Source organism: Schistocerca serialis, chromosome 3 (assembly GCF_023864345.2).
Source record: "Schistocerca serialis cubense isolate TAMUIC-IGC-003099 chromosome 3, iqSchSeri2.2, whole genome shotgun sequence".
Lineage (NCBI taxonomy): Eukaryota > Metazoa > Arthropoda > Insecta > Orthoptera > Acrididae > Schistocerca > Schistocerca serialis.
In genome coordinates, this window is record NC_064640.1 from 731,774,932 (window position 1) to 731,799,342 (window position 24,411).

At 39.7% G+C, this 24,411-nt stretch overlaps 1 protein-coding gene across 1 annotated transcript in view; it reads right to left on the minus strand.

Moving 5' to 3' along the window:
• Window positions 1-24,411, minus strand: part of LOC126470591 (CLIP-associating protein 1-A-like) — a 252,097-nt gene that overhangs the window by 159,300 nt on the left and 68,386 nt on the right. Inside the window, 4 exon segments of the mRNA XM_050098545.1 lie at window positions 1,421-1,547; window positions 6,883-6,992; window positions 7,073-7,230; window positions 8,479-8,499. Of these exon segments, the coding sequence (XP_049954502.1) occupies window positions 1,421-1,547; window positions 6,883-6,992; window positions 7,073-7,230; window positions 8,479-8,499 (416 nt within the window).

Sequence of the window (24,411 nt, forward strand, 5' to 3'; positions counted from 1 at the left end):
GACCGTGCACTAACCAACTGCATCACTGGGACATGGACTGGCCAGTTTTTATCACCCCCCCCTCCCCCCACCCTTCCACATTTCTGTAAATCATTTGACTATTACTTCAACTCTCATCCTAAAAGAATGCTAAAACATAGTCTTTCCACAAAAGTATTGTGTGTATTTCTATTAATACGACTAGGTGCAGCATCTCTTGAAGAGTTCAACTGGTCATAATTATTTCTGTAATTTATTTTTTAATATACTGGATTAAAAACGAAGCAACTTCTCTAAACCGCATATTCCAAAAACACACAACTGGAAACAACAACAACATCCATAATGTTACATATTCTTACACAACACTACATTACATTACTGCTACAAATATAAACGATACACCCTAAACAAAGTTTCATTTACCATCATTTAACATTGCCTCCAAATAAAAAAGGTAACAATACAACAAATATATTATGAAATCATAGTGATGTGACTGACGGCCTTCTCTTACTGATTTCTCCTTTTGTAGTGAGAAATCTACTACTATATGGACAGAAGGCGAGCATGGTAAATCATTATCCTTATGTGAATCACATGGAATGATTCATGTGATATCACATACTGATACCACCCAAGGGTGTCGCGAAGTTGGCAACAGAATTGCAAATTTCCGTTAGACGCCGACAGTGGTCACGCAAAATCTGGTGGAACCAATGGTGTGCACCCACTGAGATCATGCCGCCAGCAACTCTGCACCACTTGTGACCTCTGTTGCCACAAAATATGACAGGTGGCAGCAGCCACTGAACCCACTTGCTCTTGGAGCCTCATTGTTATGACACCATCAATCATTTTGAGTACAGTGAGCCTCATCCTAGTTGTTATTGTATGAGATGGACCTCTTAATTCTTGCTGCCTTATTTGTAATGAGTCTATGTACACTTGGAGAAATACAAGTTAAGTAAATCTTCTGATTACTGTGTTAACTTGTTTGCTAATCATTTATGTTCCTGTCCAGCTTTCCTATGATGACAGTTGCCGTAACACACTGTAGTCCACATCTCCTTACCATTATGTATGAACTTGTGCACAACAATACAAAATCAGAAAAGGTATGGGGCATGGGTACTAATTGTCATCACTGATATTTAATTTGTAAACTGAAGCTGCTAGTAAGGAAGCAAAGGACCATCTCAGCTTACAAGTTGTTTGTTGGGGGGTGGGGGATCAGCTCCTTTGGATTTTCGGGACAGCTATAATATCCACACAAACAAAATCAAAACTACTTGGACATACTAGGTAGCTAAATGTTAAACACAGGAAATTCCAAAGAAGAAGTTGGTTTATGAAATTTCTACTTATTGTACATCCTTTTCTTGTTATACTTGTCAAGAATCTTAATATTTAAATAGTTATCTACATGAGGTCAACATACCTTGGCTGAATTTGGAATCAGATTAATTAGATTGCCAAGAATAATTTCTGCAAAATGGTCAAACTTCGAGCCTAGGTGTTGAGACATAAAAGCTATTGTGCAGCATGCTTCTCTCACAACCTGTGACCTGTAACATTCAGAATGATGTTATAGTAAGATATCATTTCTAACACATAATTAAAGCATTTGCAAGATCTCAAACCTGTAGTAGCAATGTTAAAATATTGAAATGTGTGATATATTTCTACCGACATGTAATAACAGACTGTGTATTGTACCAAAAACACATTGGTATAACAAACTAGGACTGCAGAGTCTGTGACATAATTCCTAAATACATGTGAAGGATTGAGTTCCTCTTGACACAAATGGCGACTTGTACACCAAAAAAATTTCTGAATCTATGCCGAACACAGACTGTACAGATACTTAACAGTTCCTATCTTGTTAATAAAAATTCATGAAATTTAGAAAACTGTAACTGCCTTTTTTTTACTATGACCTCTTTCTCTGACATTCCCTGAAGCAGGCCAAATACAATGTACAGGTTTCAAACAATACCAGTCCATATTATCATGCCAGTAATGCTACTGCACATTCGCACAAGTAGGGAAGCCATGTAATTAACACATTTACCGTAGCACTTATATTTTAAAATATTGAAGGAAGAGAATACTTAAATAAATCAATTATGTGCAATTTTTAATAATAATAATAATAACTGTCTTCATGTAACTCATTTAAGTCATTTGTATTTAAAATTAAATTACTAGAAAGAATGTGCTGAACACATGTTGATTAACTATAAATCTGTCATTTCTCACCCATCAGCACCTGGGTATAATCATGACATACAGGATATACAATTTGTCAATTTTACCGGGTATGCTATTTGTTAATTTTACCGGATCTACTATTTGTCAATTTTGCATGCATAATACATCTACAATCCATTTCAGTGCATAAGGAACTATACATCTTAGATCCATTCTTCTAATTTCTAATAGTGTTCTTATTTCATCTCACTTGGTTTTCATGCAGTGCATAAACCGAGAGAGTGCACTCTAATGTGTCAACTACCAAGGCCTAGCTCTAATTTCTTCATTTTCTTGAAACAAATAGATGCTGACGTCCTTCAGAGATTTTAGTATGCTTTAACCAAAACACTTCCCTAGTACTTATTAGAAACATTGTCTCCAAAATGCCAATTTTTTCAACATTATTATTATTATTTCATTTTTTTTTTTTTTTTTTTTTTTTTTTTTTTTTTTTTTTTTTTTTTTTTGCATTCAGGCCCACACGGAGACATGTCGGATGGCACCTAAGAGCCGGCGCTCAGCAGATGCTACCAACTGGCAGCTGCACCAGATGCAAAAATCATCAACGTACAACGCCAAGCAGAGGCCCATCAGAGATTACAAGTGCACTGATGGCTATGAGGAAGAGTGTGACGCTTAGCACAGAACCCTGTGGGATAACATTCTCCAGACTGTGAGTGGCACTGTGTAAAGTGCCAACTCGAACTCTGAAGAGCTGGTGAGATAAAAATTCACAGATAAAAATCAGAAGGGGCCCACGGAAGCCACAGTCATGGAGGGTAACTAAAATGTGATGGCACCAAGCCATGTTGTATGCCTTATATAGGCCAAAGTAACCGCGACAAGGTGCTGGGGGTTAGTAAAAGCCTGTCGGATGGTTCTTTCCAATCTGAGTAAATGGTCAGTTGGAGATCGTCCTGCACGAAAGCCACACTGATATGGGAACAAAAGGCCCTGAGATTTGAGTACCCAATGTAATCTGAAGCTAACTATCCTCTCAAGCCATTTACATTTGTCAGACGTTGGCTTCTTCCTGGGCTTAAGGACAGGGATAACAGTACAGTCTCGTCATTGTGACGGAAAAACACCCGTGAGCCAAATGCGGTTGAAGATCTTCAGGAGATGTTGCCTCTGGGGAGTGTCCAAGTGTTGGATCATCTGGTTGTGGATGGAATCCGGCCCTGGGGCCATGTCTTGTGAAGAGGTAAGAGCCTGCAAGAATACCCATTCAGTGAAGTGTTCATTATAGGGCTCAGCGTAGTGCGGGATGGAACATAGGCATAAAACTCTGAATTTCTGCCGGAGAGAGGTAGCAGGATAGGAAGAGGACACCGGTGCCATCGCAAAGTGTGTCGCGAGCTGTTCTGCAAGGAACAATGGATCAGTGCACAGAACACCTTGGAGGTTAAGACCCTGGACAGCTGACTGTTGTTAGCCGCCCTGAAGGCTACGGAGCTTTGACCAAACCTGTGATGAAGAGGCATACATCCCCAAGGAGGAAACACAGCGCTCCCAGCATTCCTTTTCACTCTGCTTAATAAGGTAACGAGCCTTAGCATGGAGACACTTAAAAGTGAGAAGGTCGGTCTGTGAAAGGTGTCGTCATAATTGCTGCAGCGCCCATCGGTGGTCCTGGACAGCGACTGCGACATTCTTAGTCCACCACGGTACCGGTCGACAACGAGGGTGACAGCAGTGCCAGTAGCACAAAGATAATGGCAGAGATGCCTTGCACGACTGCACCAATGGAATTCAAGAGGGAGGTGTCGAAGTGCACAGCAGACATACACTCCTGGAAATTGAAATAAGAACACCGTGAATTCATTGTCCCAGGAAGGGGAAACTTTATTGACACATTCCTGGGGTCAGATACATCACATGATCACACTGACAGAACCACAGGCACATAGACACAGGCAACAGAGCATGCACAATGTCGGCACTAGTACAGTGTATATTCACCTTTCGCAGCAATGCAGGCTGCTATTCTCCCATGGAGACGATCGTAGAGATGCTGGATGTAGTCCTGTGGAACGGCTTGCCATGCCATTTCCACCTGGCGCCTCAGTTGGACCAGCGTTCGTGCTGGACGTGCAGACCGCGTGAGACGACGCTTCATCCAGTCCCAAACATGCTCAATGGGGGACAGATCCGGAGATCTTGCTGGCCAGGGTAGTTAACTTACACCTTCTAGAACACGTTGGGTGGCACGGGATACATGCGGACGTGCATTGTCCTGTTGGAACAGCAAGTTCCCTTGCCGGTCTAGGAATGGTAGAACGATGGGTTCGATGACGGTTTGGATGTACCGTGCACTATTCAGTGTCCCCTCGACGATCACCAGTGGTGTACGGCCAGTGTAGGAGATCACTCCCCACACCATGATGCCGGGTGTTGGTCCTGTGTGCCTCGGTCGTATGCAGTCCTGATTGTGGCGCTCACCTGCACGGCGCCAAACACGCATACGACCATCATTGGCACCAAGGCAGAAGCGACTCTCATCGCTGAAGACGACACGTCTCCATTCGTCCCTCCATTCACGCCTGTCGCGACACCACTGGAGGCGGGCTGCACGATGTTGGGGCGTGAGCGGAAGACGGCCTAACGGTGTGCGGGACCGTAGCCCAGCTTCATGGAGACGGTTGCGAATGGTCCTCGCCGATACCCCACGAGCAACAGTGTCCCTAATTTGCTGGGAAGTGGCGGTGCGGTCCCCTACGGCACTGCGTAGGATCCTACGGTCTTGGCGTGCATCCGTGCGTCGCTGCGGTCCGGTCCCAGGTCGACGGGCACGTGCACCTTCCGCCGACCACTGGCGACAACATCGATGTACTGTGGAGACCTCACGCCCCACGTGTTGAGCAATTCGGCGGTACGTCCACCCGGCCTCCCGCATGCCCACTATACGCCCTCGCTCAAAGTCCGTCAACTGCACATACGGTTCACGTCCACGCTGTCGCGGCATGCTACCAGTGTTAAAGACTGCGATGGAGCTCCGTATGCCACGGCAAACTGGCTGACACTGACGGCGGCGGTGCACAAATGCTGCGCAGCTAGCGCCATTCGACGGCCAACACCGCGGTTCCTGGTGTGTCCGCTGTGCCGTGCGTGTGATCATTGCTTGTACAGCCCTCTCGCAGTGTCCGGAGCAAGTATGGTGGGTCTGACACACCGGTGTCAATGTGTTCTTTTTTCCATTTCCAGGAGTGTATATAAAAGCCAACTGGCCCTGTAGAATGCCCAACGTTGGGGCCTGACGGCAGCAGGGGAACAATAGAATCACCAGAAAAAGTGGTCACTGTCACAAAGGTCACCATGGGATGACCTGTGTAGGGAAGCCACGAGAGCATAGGAGGAGACGATGAGATTGATAGCAATAAAGGTGCCATGAGCTGCACTGAAGGGGAACTGTCATTGAGGGGACACAAATCGAGGTCCATAATAAGCTGGTCAATTAAGAGACCCTACCCATTGAAGTGGCACCACCCACCCACAGTGGGTGGTGAACACTGAAGTCGAAGAGGAGAAACAGAGGCAGTTGCTGGAGTAAGGTAGACAGTTCAATGTAAGGAAGTGATCTACCTGGAGGGGGATCCGGTCCGGCACACAGTTTTAACCTGCCAGGAAGTTTCATATCAGCGCACACTCTGCTGTAAAGTGAAAATCTCATTCTGGCATTCTTTATAGTCATTTTTTTTTCCTTTCTCACTGGACCACACAACATCCATGAAGACTCTTTCAGTGCCAAAGGCACACTTTATTTTTCTGCTTTCTTAACTGTTAATATTGAATGTATATCTAGTTACTGCAATATTTACACTAGCAGTATTATCACTGTTACTGCGTATCATCACAAGCTTTTCTACATTTTTATTTCATCATATACACTTTGTCTACTTTGTTTCCCAAAGAAGATTAGGGTTCAACATCCTATCAGTGGCAAGGTTAGTAAAAATGGTGCACAACTTTGGATAGGGTTTAGACAGCAAAAGAAATCAGAAGTGTCCATTTCAAAATACCCAGTTCGGCATGTGCCTCAAGAAATTAGTAGTGCCCATATCAAAAGACCCATTCTGGCATTTGCATTAAGTGATTTTGGGAAATTTGCCATGGCTGTTTCAATAAAATTATTCCAGTACTCAAATGATTCAGGAACCAAGAAAAACCTAAATCTGAATGGTTGGTTGGGGATTTGAATCCTGCTCTTTCCACATGCAAGTTCTATGCCTTAAGGACCGAGTCCTGTGGCTCAGTGTGTTTCAATGTTTGTGCTTTACATTCCCCTATCTACTCTTCCTATTCAATAAACTCCAACATTTCATTAACAATCCAATACCTCTCAATAATTCATTCACATGTTCAGTAATACGGCCGAAAGGCCCAAATACACTAACAAAATTATCACAGCAATAAGGTAGCCATGAACAGCTTCATTCATGAAATGTGTGTGTCACACGATTTCTGATACACAATTTTGTTGAACCACTGATTAACTGAGCAACCAAAAACTATTAATATCACTCTCACAATTCCACGCAGAATCATTAACAATTCTCTTGTTTATCAAAAAAAAGACATCTCAGAGCTTGAGAGAAACTTGCACTTCAGAGAGAAATTTAAAAAGAGCAAAGTTTAAGTACTAACCTCAGATCTTTCAAAACTCCTAAAAATGGTGTCTCCATTAAACGTAAGTGTTTGAAAAATTCCTGATGCTTAGCAGCTCCAGCCATTACAACAGATCGTAGTTTTTTCAACTGAAATACACAAAAGTTTTTACTTATTTTAAGAAATAAATTTTATTAACACTTATAATCCTAATCATCACATTACTAACCGCCTCAACACGTTTTGACCAATCATTATTTGGATCATTAATTATGTCAGTTATTTTGGTCAGCTCTTCTTCCAATTCTCGCGCAGTGAAAATTGTGGCTGGTTGAACTTCCTCAAAAACTTTCACAAAATGCTCCTCATCCACTGCTCCCGCTGATGCTGTAATTGTGTAAAAAAGATTTAGTTAGTATCTCTAATCCATCTAAATTTTGAATAGGGCCTGTGCCACAGGTATACCCTCTAATAAATATCACTGCTGATTTCAAACACTGGAAAATCCAGGGTCGAATATTAACAATATAAGGAACAGATAGATTGCTACTCACTATAAACATGACATGTTGAGTAGTTACACACAGGCACGACAAACAGACCATTACACATTAGCTTTTGGCTAAAGCCTTCTTCAGATAAGGAACACACACACACACACACTCGATAACCAGTACGGGCTGGTCTCTGCATGCCATAGATGGTGGCCATGTATGCTTGTGTGAATAAATGTGTGTGTGTGTGTGTGTGTGTGTGTGTGTGTGTGTGTGTGTGTGTGTGTTTCCTATTCTGATGACGGCTTTGGCCAAAAGCTAATGCGTAAGTGTCCTTTCATTGTGCCTGTCTAACTCAATGCATCATCTTTACGGCCAGTAGCAATCTCTCTTTTCCTTATACCACTGCTCATTTTTCTCTTTATCATAATTATTGTGAGCCATATAATTACAAAACTGCATGAATATCTTCTCATTTGCTCTCTCTTCAGTAATGTATATAACTTCCATCATCAAACTACATGACTAAATTGGACTAAAAGCTTAAGTTTAAAGCTATGTGATATGTGAACTCTGTGGAAGTAGCTTTCTTTTATAAGCTGCCAATTTTGTTATATCATGGATCCCTAAGCATGAAGAGTTTATTTGTCTTCAACTATGGCTGAACACTCCAGCCTCAGTATAACATGACAGCATTAACCTGCCATGCATCTCTCTCTGCATGACTAAACATTATTTAGAGATGATATATTTTTGGCATTGTGTGTGTGTCTGTGTGTGTGTGTGTGTGTGTGTGTGTGTGTGTGTGTGTGTGTGTGTGTGTGCTACTCTTGATGTTCACAAAAATCTGTGCTGGATAACTGTCTCTAATCAAAACTGGTCGCACCATCAAAAAATTGAAAATCAACTTGAAGTGTTACATGATGTCATTTTTACCACTGCTGTGGAACACAGTCAACATAAAATACCACAAATAACTGTTGTATTGTCCAATAATGACAGATACAGTATTCCCAAACTCTTGTGTTGTCATTGCTCAAGGTATGACCCAAGCCATGAGGGAGTCACATAAAAAGTATTATAATAAATAAAGAGATACCTGTAAGACATATTACTGAAAAATATGAGCTAAATCACATACCTTTTTTACTGCCTTGAGTTCCTGATGAAGAAAATCGGGACATATTTCTTGAAGCATTTGTTAACATGCAATGCAGAACAAAAAATGTGTTAAGGATGTGAGTAATGGACACAACATACATGCAAAATTGTGAAAGGGATTAATTACTGTGCAGTCATTTTACAAATATTGAAGATACGTACAAAGCATTCATGAGACAAGCACACAAGCAAGTACACAGACATAGGAAGTGGATAATATATCCTCTATTATTTGGCAGGTCTATCCATAAGTGGCAGTCAAATGAAAATGAGACAGATGGAAAGTAGTAAGTAATTTCTTTATTATTTCGAAAGTAATCACAGTAACATTTAATACTTTTATCCCACTGTCAGACAAGATGGTCAATGCTTTTGTGGAAAAATGCAGTTTCCCACGGAACAATTTTTGTACCCAGGCATTGCACTGTTACGTCTGAAGCAACTTGATAGCCACGAATGTCTTCTTCATGGTTTCAAAAGTATGGAAATTGGTTGGGGAGACGTTGGGACTGTATGGAGGATGTGTACGAACTTCCCAGTGAAATTTCTGCAGTATAGTCAAAACAAACCTTGCAAAACATTGGTGGACATTACCCTGCAACACAGCCATGCCCTCCATCAACATTCTTAGGCATTTGGACTCGATAGCCTGATTCACGTTTTTGCAAAGTGTCCATTTACCACGGTAGGAGGGCATTCACATGTTTCCACTGTTGGTTCTGACACACTCTAACTCAAAATAATGACGTTTCACCACCTCTGACAGTCTGGGACAGGACACAATATTCTTCACTGTGATACTGTTCCAAGTGCTGCAGTGATATAGACATTCTGTTCAACTTCTGCTACTCTGTTAGGCTGTGGGGAACCAGCTGCACACAGATTTTCCAGAACTTCAGATGCTCTGTCATGATGGTGTGAGCAGTACTGTGACTGATGCCCAACACGAGGCAAATATCTAACACCCTCTGGCATTGGTCATTTGTGACGGAACACCCACTGCAGTAATGATATGACACCCAACCTCCTCAAAAGTGTTTATTCAATGCAATCACACGTGCACATGACGTGCTGTGTTTGTCATATACAGCACTCATTCAGGCATGAACTTCCCTTCCTGACAATCCTTCTGCAGTAAAAAACTGCTCCTTGCTGTTCCTCTCTCCCAGAATCCATAGTAAAGTCAAACACACATTCAATTCATTGGCCTCACGTCAACCATGTTTAACAGACAAATGGCACAGAGGTGAGCATCACCCTGTTCTTTCCTGACTGCCAATGGAGGGCACTTCAACGCACACAGCCACCTGCACTACCAACGTGCACACTATGCTCATTTTGATTTGACTTCCCCTTATATATGAAGCAATAATGAGTAATCAGCAATGTGAAACAGATGGATTGTCGGGTAGTCTTCAAGGGTATAATGTCTGTAGACTTAAAGGCAGGAAAGAATGGTTGATTACATTAGAAGTAATAGCCCTTTAAATTGTTACTAGCCATTATGAATGTGTTCAAGATTTTTGCAGGGATCTATGGTTAAGCAAAGGATCTTTGTACTTGTCAGCACCACCCACATTCCAATGCATAAGAGTGATTTGAGTAAAACCATACCATGATACTCAAAAAAATAAATAATTTTTGCCTACATGTCATGTTCTGCATGAATGCAGAAAAAATAATATGAACTGATGATTTATTTAACTAATATTTTATATTTACAAGGGTAAGACTGCTTTTATAACTATAATATGCACAGAAATGCATTATAAACAAATACAGAAGCAGGCCACATTTAAATATGAGTATTAGTCTTCAGAAAGATGACAATGTTTGCAGGCTGTTATTAATAAGCTAATTAATGACCCACTGAAGACTTGAAAAAAAAAAACAACGTCAGAGATCAAACTAAATAGCAAACATAAAATAGTTAAAGCAATATTCAGTATCTTGCATTCTGCAGTATAAACTGCCCTCAAGTACTTATTTTATCTGTATTGCCACAAAACAATATTTTTCCTCATCTGTTATTGGAACAGACACATACTCAAAACTAAAGGTATGAACATACCTTTTAAAAGGGCTAACAAACCAACATTTTTCAGTTAAGTTTACCAGAGCATGAGCAGAGTACGCTTTTGGCTGCTGTTAATCAGTGGTAACAGATTACACTGATATTTATTGAACCTGTGCCAGTTTCTAGAATAAACAACACAGTAAAGACAGCAACCAATCAGTAGATAATGATAATTTTACTTTGAAAAACCAGTTTCAAATGCTTCACTTATCTTCAGTAGCTTATACGGTTTATCTCACATTTGTAGCAACTTTGGAAAGCACTGAAATGGTCTGGGGAGACATGCTTCCAAGGCAAAGTACATAAAATTGAAGCACATGTTTAAGGCAAAATCTTGGCTCCACTAAATCTACATCTGTACTCTGCAAGCCACCATATGGTGCAGGGTGCATGGTGAAGCATACCTTGTATCACTGCTAGGCATTTCCCTTTCTGTTCCACTCACAACAGAGCAACAGAAAAACGGCTGTCTACATGCCCCCATATGAGCCCCTATGTGAAATGTATGCTGTCAGCAGTACACTCATTCTGCTGTCAGCCACAAATGCCAGTTACCTGAATTTTGTCAACAGTGTCTCACAAAAAGTGTGTTGTTCTCCCTCCAGTGATCACCATTTGAATTCACAGAGTATTTCTGTAACACTCAGATGCTGAGTGAACCAGCTGATAACACTATCTAGTAGCATGCCTCTAATAACTTTAATGTCTTTCTTTAATCCTACCTGATAGCAGCTCCCAAACACCTGACTACTATTCCAGAAAGAACTGCATAAGTGTTCTGCATGCTCTCTCTTCCACAGATAAGCTACACTTTCCTAAATTCTCCAAATAAACTAAAGTCAGCCATTCACCTTCTCTACAACTGACCTTACATGATACATCCATTTCAAGCTGCTTTGCAACATTACATCTACATATTTAAACAACATGACTGTGTCAAGCAACACACCATTAATACTGTATTCTAACATTACAGGATATTTTTCTTACTCATCTGCACTCATTTACAGTCTTCCATGTGTCAAGCAAGCTACCATACATTACACTAAACAGAAATTCTGTCTCTCGCTACAGCCACTCAATAATGATCCTTTCCCATATGCTACAATGCCATTAGCAGTCACAGACTGTTGCTCACCCTATCAATTGTAGTGTGTGTGTGTGTGTGTGTGTGTGTGTGTGTGTGTGTGTGTGTGTGTGTGTGTGCGCGTGTGTCCGTGTCCTTGGAGATCTTGAGGGCGAAGGGTTGAGAGCATTCTCACTGTCCCTGGCAGCATGATGTCAAAATGAACATAAAAATGATGCTGAAACTGATATAAAATATGATGTTGAAACTGACATAAAATATGATGATGAAACTGCTGACACAAAAAGATTTCATGTCATCAACATCTTGTACCCCACAACTTATTCAATTCTAAAAGGAAGTATAACACACATCATCATTATGCACACCTTTGGACAGCGTATTATGGACAGATGAACAGTGAAGCACTGAGACATCTACTAGGCAGACCTCAAAAGCCAACTTTTCAAGAGACATAAATTTTATAAATATGTTGCAATAGTTCATGTACTGTAATGTGTTAATATTAACAGGGGAATGATAAGGACAAAAGTTCAAGACAGGCAGCAGTTTAAGCAAGCTACGAGGGTGGTTTGAAATGTTCTCGGAACAAAATAGAAAAAAAGTACTTTTATCACTGAAACTTTTTTTTTATTTTTGAATGTAGTCTCCTTGTACATTAATGCACTTGGTCCAATGATGTTCCAGAGCCTTAATCCCATAACGAAAATTAGTTTCCTTCAGGCCTGCGAAATAGTTGTCAACTACGGCTATCAATTCTTCACTTGAAGTTAATCTTCATCTACCAAAAAAAAATTTCAGTTTTGGGAAGAGATGGAAGTCTGATGGAGTGATATCAGGTGAATAAGGTAGGTGTGGCAACAATTCATACCTTAGTTCGTGTAATTCTGCCATGGCGACAACACATGTACAGGCGCGCTTTGTCTTGATGGAAGATAACTCTCTTCCTTACTAAACCAGGTCTTTTTTTGCATATACTTTGTTGCAATTTGTGCAGTAGGTTAACATAATATTCTCCAGTAATTGTTTGCCCAGTAAGGAGATAATCTACAAACAGAATCCCCTTAGCATCCCAGGACACTGACACCATGTTCTTTCCTGCTGAAGAAATTGTCTTTGCTTTCTTTGGTAGCGGAGGAACGGCAGGTTTCCACTGCTTTGACTGTTGTTTTGTGTCTGGGGTATAGTAGTGCACCCAAGCTTCATCTGTGATCACAAACTGGCACAAAAATTCTTGTTTGTTTATCCTAAAATGGGCCAAACATTGTTCTGATATGTCCATTCTCATGATTTTTTGATCCAGCGTCAATAGTCATGGCACCAATCTTCCAGATAATTTTTTTTCATTTCTAATTCTTCAGTTAAAATGTGATATACCCCTTCAGATGACATCTGGAAAGCATGAACAATATCATGCACTTTCAATCGACAATCCTCCATGACCATTTTATGCACTTTTGCAATAACTTGTGGAGTAGTGACACATCTCGCTGACCACTGCACAGATCATCATCTAAGCTCTCCCGACCAAATTTAAATTCATTTGTTAACATGGTAACAGTTGAATATGAAGGAGCCGAGTCCCCCTGTGTATTCTGGAAATCAGCATGAATGTCCTTTGCTTTCATGCCTTTCTTTACGAAGTACTTAATCACTGCTCGAATCTCGATTTTTTTCCATCTTCGCAAATCACTACGCGGGAACAACAACAGAGGCACATCACCACCACAGTGCTCTTCCAAGAGCAGTGACGTGGCACATGTTTACAGGCAACAGACCAATGAATATCATGTGAACAACTCGTCGTGCTAACGCTGACCTCTCGTGGTGATTCTGAGAACTTTTCAAACCACCCTTGTGTATTATAGCAACAAGTGACAATATTATAGCAACAAGTGACAAGGGCACTTCACCAAGCAAAGATATACCTGATTGGGTTAAGCTTACAATATTAATGTGTGATGTCAGTATAAAGCTAGTATCTTAGTGACTGCTGGGTAAGAAGAATTTTTTTTTTTTATGTATAGCTGCATGCAGTTAAAAATAGTAAGAACTGTGGCTGTTGCACATGGAAGCTGATGGAACTGGCCAGCACCTGGAAATGGTTGGAAACTACATTGGTCACAGTCTAAAGACTTTTGGCTGCTGCCCTGAACTGCAGTAGCATTGAAGCATCAGCAGAGAAAGATGTGTTGCCTTTGGCGTCTCTAGCAACACCTGGGATCTTTGATGTTGTAATGCCTTCCAATACACCTGACCTGATTGGTTCACACTCACCTAAGTGTGAATGGCAAATAGTGGCAAGGCTGCGTATTCCTGGACAGAAGGCAAAAGTGGGTAGTAGCAATACGGTTGTCTCCTTATGCCTTTAAAAACAGATGTGAAGCCTCGCTCACTAGTGAGAGAACACTTGGGACTGGGTCTGCTCTCTCTGAAGATTCTAGACAGGTACAGAGGATGAATTTGCCAGGTATTGGGGACTCAAACATTAAGCATTACCCCAAGGATACAGTTATAGGAGTTTGAACCCACTAATGTCATTAAATGGGCAGACACAAGCACTTCAATTGAATTTCACATATTGTAAAACCAAGCAACAAAATAAAATGCGAAAATACTCACCACCCTTGCATAATGAAATTGCACAGAAACTGTAATAATTTAAATCCATAGTTTACATTCTTTCATGCAGTCTGAATTTCATAAACTTAATGAGAATTAATATAATTACATAATACTGTACTGCGTTATGCAGCTGTAAGCAGCTTAAATTCCTGACCTGCCAGGAAAACCTACAATAAGTTCTTCCTGGAGCAGTCAACACACGTCAAAACATGCAACATAACATTCTTATTGTTTAAGTATCAAATTTATGCTGCATAATTTTTAAGCTACTTTTTTTTTAAAGCCAAACTCATGTATTTCTTTTTTATCCAATAACTTGTCCCACTTCTGTAGCATTAATTTATTTTGACTGCTGTTTTCTGTGATACTCATGCAGCAAACATTTTCCCTTCCCTCACTAACCTGGCTTGTGTATTTGTTGCAGTATAAAGTCTTAAGTCATAAACCTAACATCAGTATGAGCCATGTAACAACTACTTGGCGGACAATGATGTCTACTGGACTTTTGCATACACTACGGTCTTACGTAATAATCATGCTCATGCATGTTTTCTAACGATATTCGCACACCTTCCATTTGGTCATTGCCTCAGTCATTTTCTTACTACTTGTAAATCTTCAAATAGTTTTCTCGCTAAATATGTTTGCCTGGATACATGTCCCATCCAATCCCATTTCAATTTCATTACTGTCATTATCACATCTTTCACTTCCCTCTGGCCTCTGATAAATTTTGTTTCTCTCTCTCTTCCAGTAGTCCCCGAAAAGCATATCTCCATTATTTGTCAAGCAACCCTCAATTTTTGAATTTTTTTCATTTAAAGTGCTTTTCTCTCTACTGAAGTCGCAACTGGTAATATTATATTACGAACTTTCAATATTGAATAAACCAGAAACTTTATTTTGAAAACTGTTTATTTACCAAAAGCACTCACGGCCAGTTCTACTCTTCTGCTTTATTTCTACTGCTGTCCGTTCAGTCACCATCTTTAAGTGCTCTAATTACAACTATTCATCAACTGGTTCTGTGACTCCACTGTTTGTGTGCACATTTTTCTTCTTGATTTGATGACTATACTTCATTGTAGTCTTATAAAAACAGACCAATTAGACTGACTTTCGGACTTGTTCTATTCACTGATGAATCTTATATGCATTAGAGGCAAACAGCATAAAGTCATCAGTGGAAAAAAAATGAGGAGGAGGAGGAGGAGGAGGAGGAAGAGGAGGAGGTGGTGGTGGTGGTGGTGGTGGTGGTGGTGGTTCATGGACCTTCCATTCACATGCAGTCCTTAACCTCAACTATATATATAACTAAAATAGTTAATATAGATAGTAGTTATTATCATAGAGGAAGGTGGAAGCAACTGCTGACAAATGAAAGTTGAGACAACAATGTGTAAATTACAGGATAAGGGACATGATGCTGAATCAGGCAGGATTTAAGTATCTACCACAACGCAGAACAAATTAAATGCACCCAACAAATATTTAACTGGTGATACAGACCAGCACCACCAAGAGTTAGGCCTTTTACCCTATTTTGTCTCAGAATTGTTCATGCCACCATCTTTGGGGACATTTAACGTTCCTCTTGCCAGTTGGGTTATACTGCATTGCAGCTTCAGTTAGCCTATCATTAAACATATGTTGGACATGGTCATTCCGTCTTCTTTCTTTCTTTTTTTCCCATGTGTTCAATATTTAGTTCTTGTCTAATATCGGTATTTATTTTATGGTCCAACAATGAATATACCACTACAAAGTGAAGGACCTTCCTGTCTGATGATTCGTTTCAATGTAATTGATCATATGTTAGGATCCAACATTCACTACCAGACAGCAGCAAAGGCAACACTATTACTTTGTATGGTTTAATTAGTGTTTCTTTCCGTATGTTATGTTGTAATGTAGATTGTATAGTTCCAAAGAATTGTCTGAATCTGGCCAATTTTAGCTCTGCATCATCTGGATACAACAACATGGTACAGATAAACATCAAGTGGTAATAAGTACAGCAATCAGTCGCAAATAATGTTTATTGCAAATCCAGATTTTGATCACTGTGTGGCCATCTTCCGTGTTTAAACACATACAAAAAAACCATTACGATAAGGTGACATGCATCCTTTAGTATATGTTCAGTTGTATAAGTTTTACTTGTGAGTTAATAATAAAATACATAACAGCAGATACCACTTAAAACATTACAACCATTTATACATAAACACAGTCCCAACTGGACTATCAATGTCAGAGACTGAGTTCACACTGAGGCTGCTGGCTTCCATGTATGTCATATCAGTTTACAGTGTCCTCTACATACATGATGGATTGCCAAAATATATTAACTAAAAAAAGTCTCTAATGTTTTAAAGTTACACATACATGATAGTGACTGTGTTAGGTGACAAGTGGCATCAGTTACTGCTGTATATTTTTAGTTACATACAGTTTAAAAATACAGTAAGTCCTATCCAAAAGATCTATATTAATAAATTTATTTAAACAGTGTTAAATCCAAAGTGTTAATAACTTACCCATATAATTACATTAACAACATAGTGAACAAATGGCAAAAAGAAAATAGTTTCAATGTAGTGGACAACAGTAATAATAAGTGTATTTGTTTACCATACTAAGATAAAATTAGCGACAGGATAATCGCGTTTTTAGAAAAAGAAAAGTAAATGTGGAATTTTGTACCACAAGTAAACTGGGTAGTATTTTAAAAACAGTATGGAAAAAAGAACTGTTTTCCATAGATCAGACACCTACAGAAGTGGATGTCCCAACTGCGATGTTTGCTATGTGGGACAAAATGATAAGCAGCTTGAAGCCAGCTTTGGCAAACATGTCACATTTTTTTCAAAAGAGGTGGCAGAAAAATCTAATCTCTCCACAAGTTTGAAATTTTTAATATCAGGCACTATCTTGTGGGACACTGCTTAACCCTTTAACTGCTCTAGATATGTTAACGCGCACACCTTTGTACCTGTCCCTGTGTGCTCTGAACGTGTTTACATGCGCCACCAGTCCTTCTACCTGGCACTTGTCCAGAGCACACAGGGACAGGTACAAAGGCGTGCACGTTAAAAGGACCAGTGCAGTTAAATGGTTAATTAGCAGGAGGCCACAAAACGTTTCCATTTTTGGAAATTATTTAAAAATCGTGGGATTCAGATACTATGAGAGACTTCCAATAGACACATTGATCTGGCAGTAACAAACTATTTATGATTAAACTAATCCTAGATTGCACATGAGTACATAGTTTTGGTGGCAAATATATTACCCACAATTATACATGGTGTATCTGGAAGTTTATTAGTTTTAACACCAAACTGCATAAATTATAATGTATTTTTATGTGAAAACTGTGTGAAAGGACATTATAAAACAGAAAAATGTTGGGTCCGTTTGAAATAAAGCTGCTAGTCCAATAGCTTATAACACCATTTTTGTCTAATCTAATTCCTGTAGCTGCACTTAAAATCTGACAAATAAATTTATTAGTGAGTGTCTTCTGGATAAGATTTGCTGTAATTTTAAACTATAAGTAATTGTAAAAATGTACAATGATAACTGATGCCACTGGTTAGTACACACTGTCACCACCATATATGTATAACTGCAAAACATTACACACTGTCAGTACACACACAAAAAAAAAAAAAAAAAACACCCAAAGTTGCAAATTTCACATTTTTTATTCACTCAATGACTAGTTTAAGGCCGGGATCCATTTTCGAATCATCATAACATAGTCAAAAATGGTGTTTCCATAAATGCAAAAACTATGTAAAAAATGTGCAAACACACTGCTCATTTGCATATTTTTGACATAGTTTTTGCATTTTCGGAAGTACCATTTTTGACTATGTTATGATGATTTGAAAGAGAGTTCTGGCCAGAAACTAGTTATTGAGTTATTAAAAAAATTGAGATTTGCAACTTTGGCTGGTTTTTTGTTGCACCAATTAACAGAAGTTGCTGGCCTACAATTATTACAGCATGCTGAAAGTTCGTAAATTGGACACTATTGTTAGTTACAACTGCCAGTTTGTTTTATGTATGTGCATGAGTTTAAAAAAAAAAAAAAAAACAAGAAATAAAATAACAAAACATGTGATTGGAAATAAAGTACATATAGTTTAGCAATGCCATGTAGTGGGCGCTGTAAACTGGTACGAAATAAGAAGCAGCCAATGGCCTCAGTGTGAATTCAACCTTTGACATGGATGGACCAGTTGGGACTAACGTAATATTTTAACTTACATCTGCTAATACAAACTTTATTACTGACTCACTTATATAACTGTACACATAATAAGGTATACACATTACCTTATGTTAACTTGTTCCTTATATGTTCTTTAGCATTGAAGATGGCCACACACTGACTAAAATCTGAATTTGCAACAAACATTATTTGCATCTGATTGCTGTACTTTTTACCAGCACTGCAGTCAGCAATCCATAAAACAGCACTAAGTACCAGTGTCCTCTGGCTACCCACAACAGCATAATGGAAACATAGATCATGCATGTATTTGTTTGTACTTATTTAAAATGGTTCAGTTAGCTGAAAAACCTGTCAGGTGGGAAATATATGCCATGATTCCTTTCCTGCCTTTGAAAGACAGGTAAGTTGTCAAAATGAATTAGTTTATTAATAGTGTTTATGGAGGAAACTTACAGAGTGATTGGCTTGTAAGAAAAGAGGATAAATCATTCAAAGATGGCCATACTAATGGTCGGTCATGTTGAGGTGAAAAGTGGGTAACTATCTGTTGCTGCTGAAGACTTGGTACAGAATGTTGACGCATAAGTTCTAGAAAACAGAAAATTAATATTTTCATCCTTTTCTAATGAGCTTCCTCAAGTTTCAAAAAGAGATATTTACGAAATTCTTACAAAACACTTAAACTACTAGTTGTGTTCCTGCATAGATCCCGAAAATGCTGAGTGAGGTGTATAAATCCATTTGAGCAGCCTGTGCTTTAAATTTCCCTGTGCAAACTGTAACAATGATGGTGAATGTTTAGGATGAGTTGTCACTGAAGCGTTTGTGTGGTCTGCGGTTCTCACCCCTATTTCATAATAGGAGTAATCTGCTTCTATCAACAGCAGAATTCAAAAACATCAAATAATGTTAAGAGTGTCTTTGAGTGTGTTTTTCTCACTCAGTAACAACCAGAAATACTTACAGCGACAATAATATTTCAACATGCACTTAATTTTAATTGACTGGTGAGTTTGGCCATGAGCTAAAGATGTCTGCCACTTACACCAAGAGCAGAATGGTATGTTGCGTGGCCACTGCAGGATTAGTAGAAGGGAGGGGGGAATATTTCATTGTTTGGCTCCAAGTGCTGACAACTCACAAGTGTGCACAACTAGCACTGATCAGCAGCTATCGTATAAATTCCAAACTGAAGGAACACAGATTCATGAACATGGATTATATACACAGTCATCTTCAAATGTAATACATGATTGTAGCAAGTAATATGAAATCAAATTAAGGATGATGCAATACAATGTAATGGGTAAAAGAAACATGACATTCCAAACGTTCAGTAAACATTTGCGATCGTGTCTCATATTGCAATTACTGTTATTAATTAAGGTAACATACTAATTTATGTAGGTTAGCAACTAACAGTAAGATTGGTAGGGGAAAGTTTGGTAAAGTGGCCAGAACAGGAAAAGTGGCCATTGGATATTTACGCTCTGAACAGCACTGCTGCCTGACGAGAACTGGTCACATTAGTTCAAAAATACACTGCCATTGTTGTCAGTGAGATTGGCAGAGGAAGTGTGATCCATTATTTCTCAGTAATTCATTTTATCATTCTTACTAATAATAATTTTTAACACTATCAATGTTTAAACAACACCTTTTTGCCTGCAAACATAGTTCCTTGTTATTTATTTCAGTTTGATAAGTTTTCTACCCCAATAGGAGTTGGTTACTCCCAACAAAACACACATAATACAAACGATAAAACCTGAATCCTTTTATATACGAAGCTCTCAGCCAACATGTCTGTTCTGTTGTATTTGGCCTAACACAAAGTGCGACTGAAGACAGTCTGCTGCACCCAACTGGTTTTCTTTCGTACACTAGGGCATGAAGATGCCTACAATATGCACCAAAAAATCAGAAAAACACCTCGGACTCTGTTGCAATGGCACTGTCCACGATACCCGTTTAGGTATGGAAAACTGGCCACGTGTAATACATGTAGTTCCAACATATTATTTTCTTTTTCACTTGAAAATATTTGGTGCGATACCTTATAATACATAGAGTCAAAATGGGTAGATGGTTAGCTATTAATAACTATGGTTTGGTGAAAATTGAAATTGTCTTTACGTGGCCATTTTACCCCCCTCCCCCATGCAGCACAAGGTGTAGTCCTACGATGTCAATAATGGCTCTTAAGCAAAGCCATTTGACGCCTACTGATAGAGAGGATCTGATACTTTACCTGATAAGACATTTACAGGATAGGCAATTCTGCAAAAATACATCAACCAATGTTTCACATGTAGTGTTACTTCTGACACTATAAATGCTGAGTAACATCAAGACAAATGGCAACTACGGGAGCACTGTAGACTAAATCCACTCCACAGCTGGTTTGGCCAATGAGTGTGAGGGTACAATGTCAGTACTTGAGTCAAATGTATATTGTAATGCGAGGCCAAGAAACACACTCTAAAACAAAAACTACGCAGCATGAAGCAATTATCCAAATGGGACAGAAATCGTTAGGTGTGATGCACATGTACAGACACAAACAATTACAATTTCAGAAAAATTGGGAGAGTTAATCAAGATAAAGAGCTACACAAACTGAGCAAGTTGATAGCTTGTTGGTCCACTTCTGGCCCTTATGCAAGCTGTTATTCAGCTTGGCACTGATTGATAGAGTTGTTGGATGTCGTTCTGAGGAATATTGTGCCTAATTCTCTCCAATTGGCACATTAGATTGTCAAAACTACAAGATGGTTGAAGAGCCCTGTCCATAATGCTCCCAATGTTCTGAACTGAGAAGAGATCCAGTGACCTTGCTAGCCAAGGTAGGGTTAGGTAAGCATGAAGACAAGCAGTATAGCAACTCTCTTCAAGTGTGAGTGGGCATTATCTTGCTAAAATGTAAACCTGTCTTACAATGAAAGGCAAATAAACAGGGCATAGAATATAGTCAACGTACCACTGTGCTGTATGGGTGCCATGGATGACAACCGAAGGGGACCTGCTATGAAGAGAAATTTTACTCCAGGCCATCACTCCTGGTTGTCAGATTGCATAGTGGGTGACAGGTTAGTTTCCTACCACTTTCAGGGGTGTCTCCAAGACATGTCTTTGATGATCATTGGGGCTAATTCGAGATAAGACTCATCACTGAAGACAATTCTACTACAGTCACTGAAATTCCAGGTTGAAGATGTGTCTGGAGATGTCCCAGACAGCAGTGGGATACCTATCCGACTGCACATGGCCTGTCAACCACATTTTGTTGTCCTTCATACAAGCCATTCTGGGGTTACATTTCGGGGAGATAATGCCTGCCTGCAAACAGTGAGAGTTTCTATGGCTCATCTTCATGTTTAACACACCCTTCCTTGGTCAGCAAGCCCGCCGGATCTCTCCCAACTGAGAATCCTTGGAGCATTGTAGGCAGGAACCTCCAACCAGCTCAAGACTTTAGCAATCTAACGTGTCAATTGCAATGTATACGGTCCAGTCACATTAATGTGAGCACCGACTGAGTTCTACATCACAATGCCATAAACACTAACACACAACTGGTGACAGCACTGGAAGTGGACGGTACATAAAGTGTGTCTGGGGATGCAAAAAACAGCGCACTTTTTCTTGTAATGTGAAAACTGAGTGCTTTATTTGATGTGCAAAAGGGCATGATCATTGGCTTTCATGCTAGGGATGGAAGCATTTCCGAAATGGCACTGGATGAACCAAAGGAGTCATTATTGGTTATAAGGGTACATGCTTACTGTGGGTCATTTGCTTGCGATCCGTGATGGAACTAGAAATTCTGTATTATACTTTTGCTGGCCTAGTATATCTCAATAAAACTCAATAGTAAGTACACAAAATCCTTCCCCCTTAAACTGGTGCACAGTGGCAGAACTGGTACAAGTAGCAAAGGATTATGAGTACCCTTAATATTGCCTCAAGGTGACAGCAGGGGAAGTCCGGTACTCAGGAACAATGGATATTGGGGCCAAATGTTTGGTGGCAATGGGTGGCAAGAGCTGATGCAACAACTGTTGGGGGAAATGATTGACCTCCACTGGTTCATCACTTATCACTGCTGGTTGTGACCTCAACTAGGTGGATCTACAGCACAGGCACTGAGATAGTACATATGACAAGCTAATGGATTAGTTGAGATACCTTGGCCAGGTTGGTATTGCATGTAACTAGAATGTGGTAGTATAGACTTACGCCAGCTGTAGTGCTGGTCTACTGTAGCTACTTGTTTGGGCCTGACATGGTCGTATCAGGGGTATGTAATCCCTTACTTGTCATAGCTCCAACTGATTTTAGTGTCGCACAAGTCGCTCCTGTCAGGCCACCACCTTGAACATAGGAAACCCTTATAGCCAATAATGACTCCTTTGGTCCATCCAGTGAATAGCCAAATGTGCAAACCAAGTGCAGTGAGGTAGTACAGTCATATAAGTATGGATATTAGCTCTATGTTTGCTGACTAAGGTGACTGACAGCTGTGCCAGGGTAAAATCGCAGCTGTGCGGTGAGGTGTAATGATGAGAAGCAGGTATGCGTGTCATAGCTTCCTTGGAGGCTACTGTCGTTGTCATCAATTTATTAGTGTGGGCTGTAAATATTCAGACCAGTCACTCCACCCTAGAGATAGACACTGATTGAAAAGTGATGATCTGAGGTGTATTGCTGTTACTTTAACAAAAGGGCATAATTTACCAGATGAACTGCAGGTCATTATCTGATACTACGCTGTGCGTCATCCTCTCAACAGTGAACACGGTTGGCAATGCCCCAATTGTAACTACGGCTTCCTTTGATTACATTCCAGGCAATATATGGAAAATTAAAGAGCATGTCCCCAACAAATAATCACAAAACCAATTTGTACCTGCTCTCATGAATGATTTGGAGTAGAACTGGTGGGAGGAAATTGCCTTGCTGGTGCTGACCAGTTTTTTGTGCATAGTTTGCAGGGCCAGACTGCATGTTCAATATCAACATCAATGTCTGGTCAACATCAATCATGCTTTTCCAATGACTTCATTCTATATATCCCATGGTGCACCTCATCTAGTATTAGGAGTTTGGTTTGAACCACAACCCAGAATTAGGGTTGTTTGTAATCCAGTGAGGGAAACAAAGTAGTCTGTTGTACAAGATTCATAACTTTACAAAGGTGCTTCACCCAACTACGGTACACATCATTAGCTACTTTTCTTAGAAGTAGGTCCTGATCTGTCAAATTTGGCACTTGCTGGGCTATTGCCAGAAATTTTTCTAGTGGGTCTCAGATGTTTTCGTTAAACTGAAAACAAAGTCATAATCAGGACTAGTGGAAAATGTGATAAGTTGTCAGTATTGGCATATAGAAAAGTACGCCTGTAGTGGGCCTCACAGTAGTGACTGCTTAAACCAAGGCCATCAATTAAGTTATTGTGCTGGTATGTCTGCATCTGGGCCTTACAGTAAAATTAATGTAATAAGGAGTAATTTGGTCCAGTAAAAAAAAAGCATTAAGTTTTTTTTGCAGGAGAGCAGTCTTCAAACACTTCTGTAATTTTGAAAAAGCTGCCAGGCGATTAGTATACTACATAAATTGAAGCCAATAGGAAGAGTACAAAATGTGTGTGGCCCATGGAATGAATTTGCCGTAGTTGTTTATTTTACCCAATACCAACTGGAGTTCTTCAAAATTTGAAGGAGTAGAGAGATCATTTACTTAATCAACAAGGGCTGATATAGGTCAGAGACCGTCTCTGCTTAGTATGTAGCCATAATGGACACGTTAGAAAAAAGTTACACTCTCTGTTTTTGCATCTGAATTTAATCTCTGTAAGTTCACAAAATAGTTGTAAAT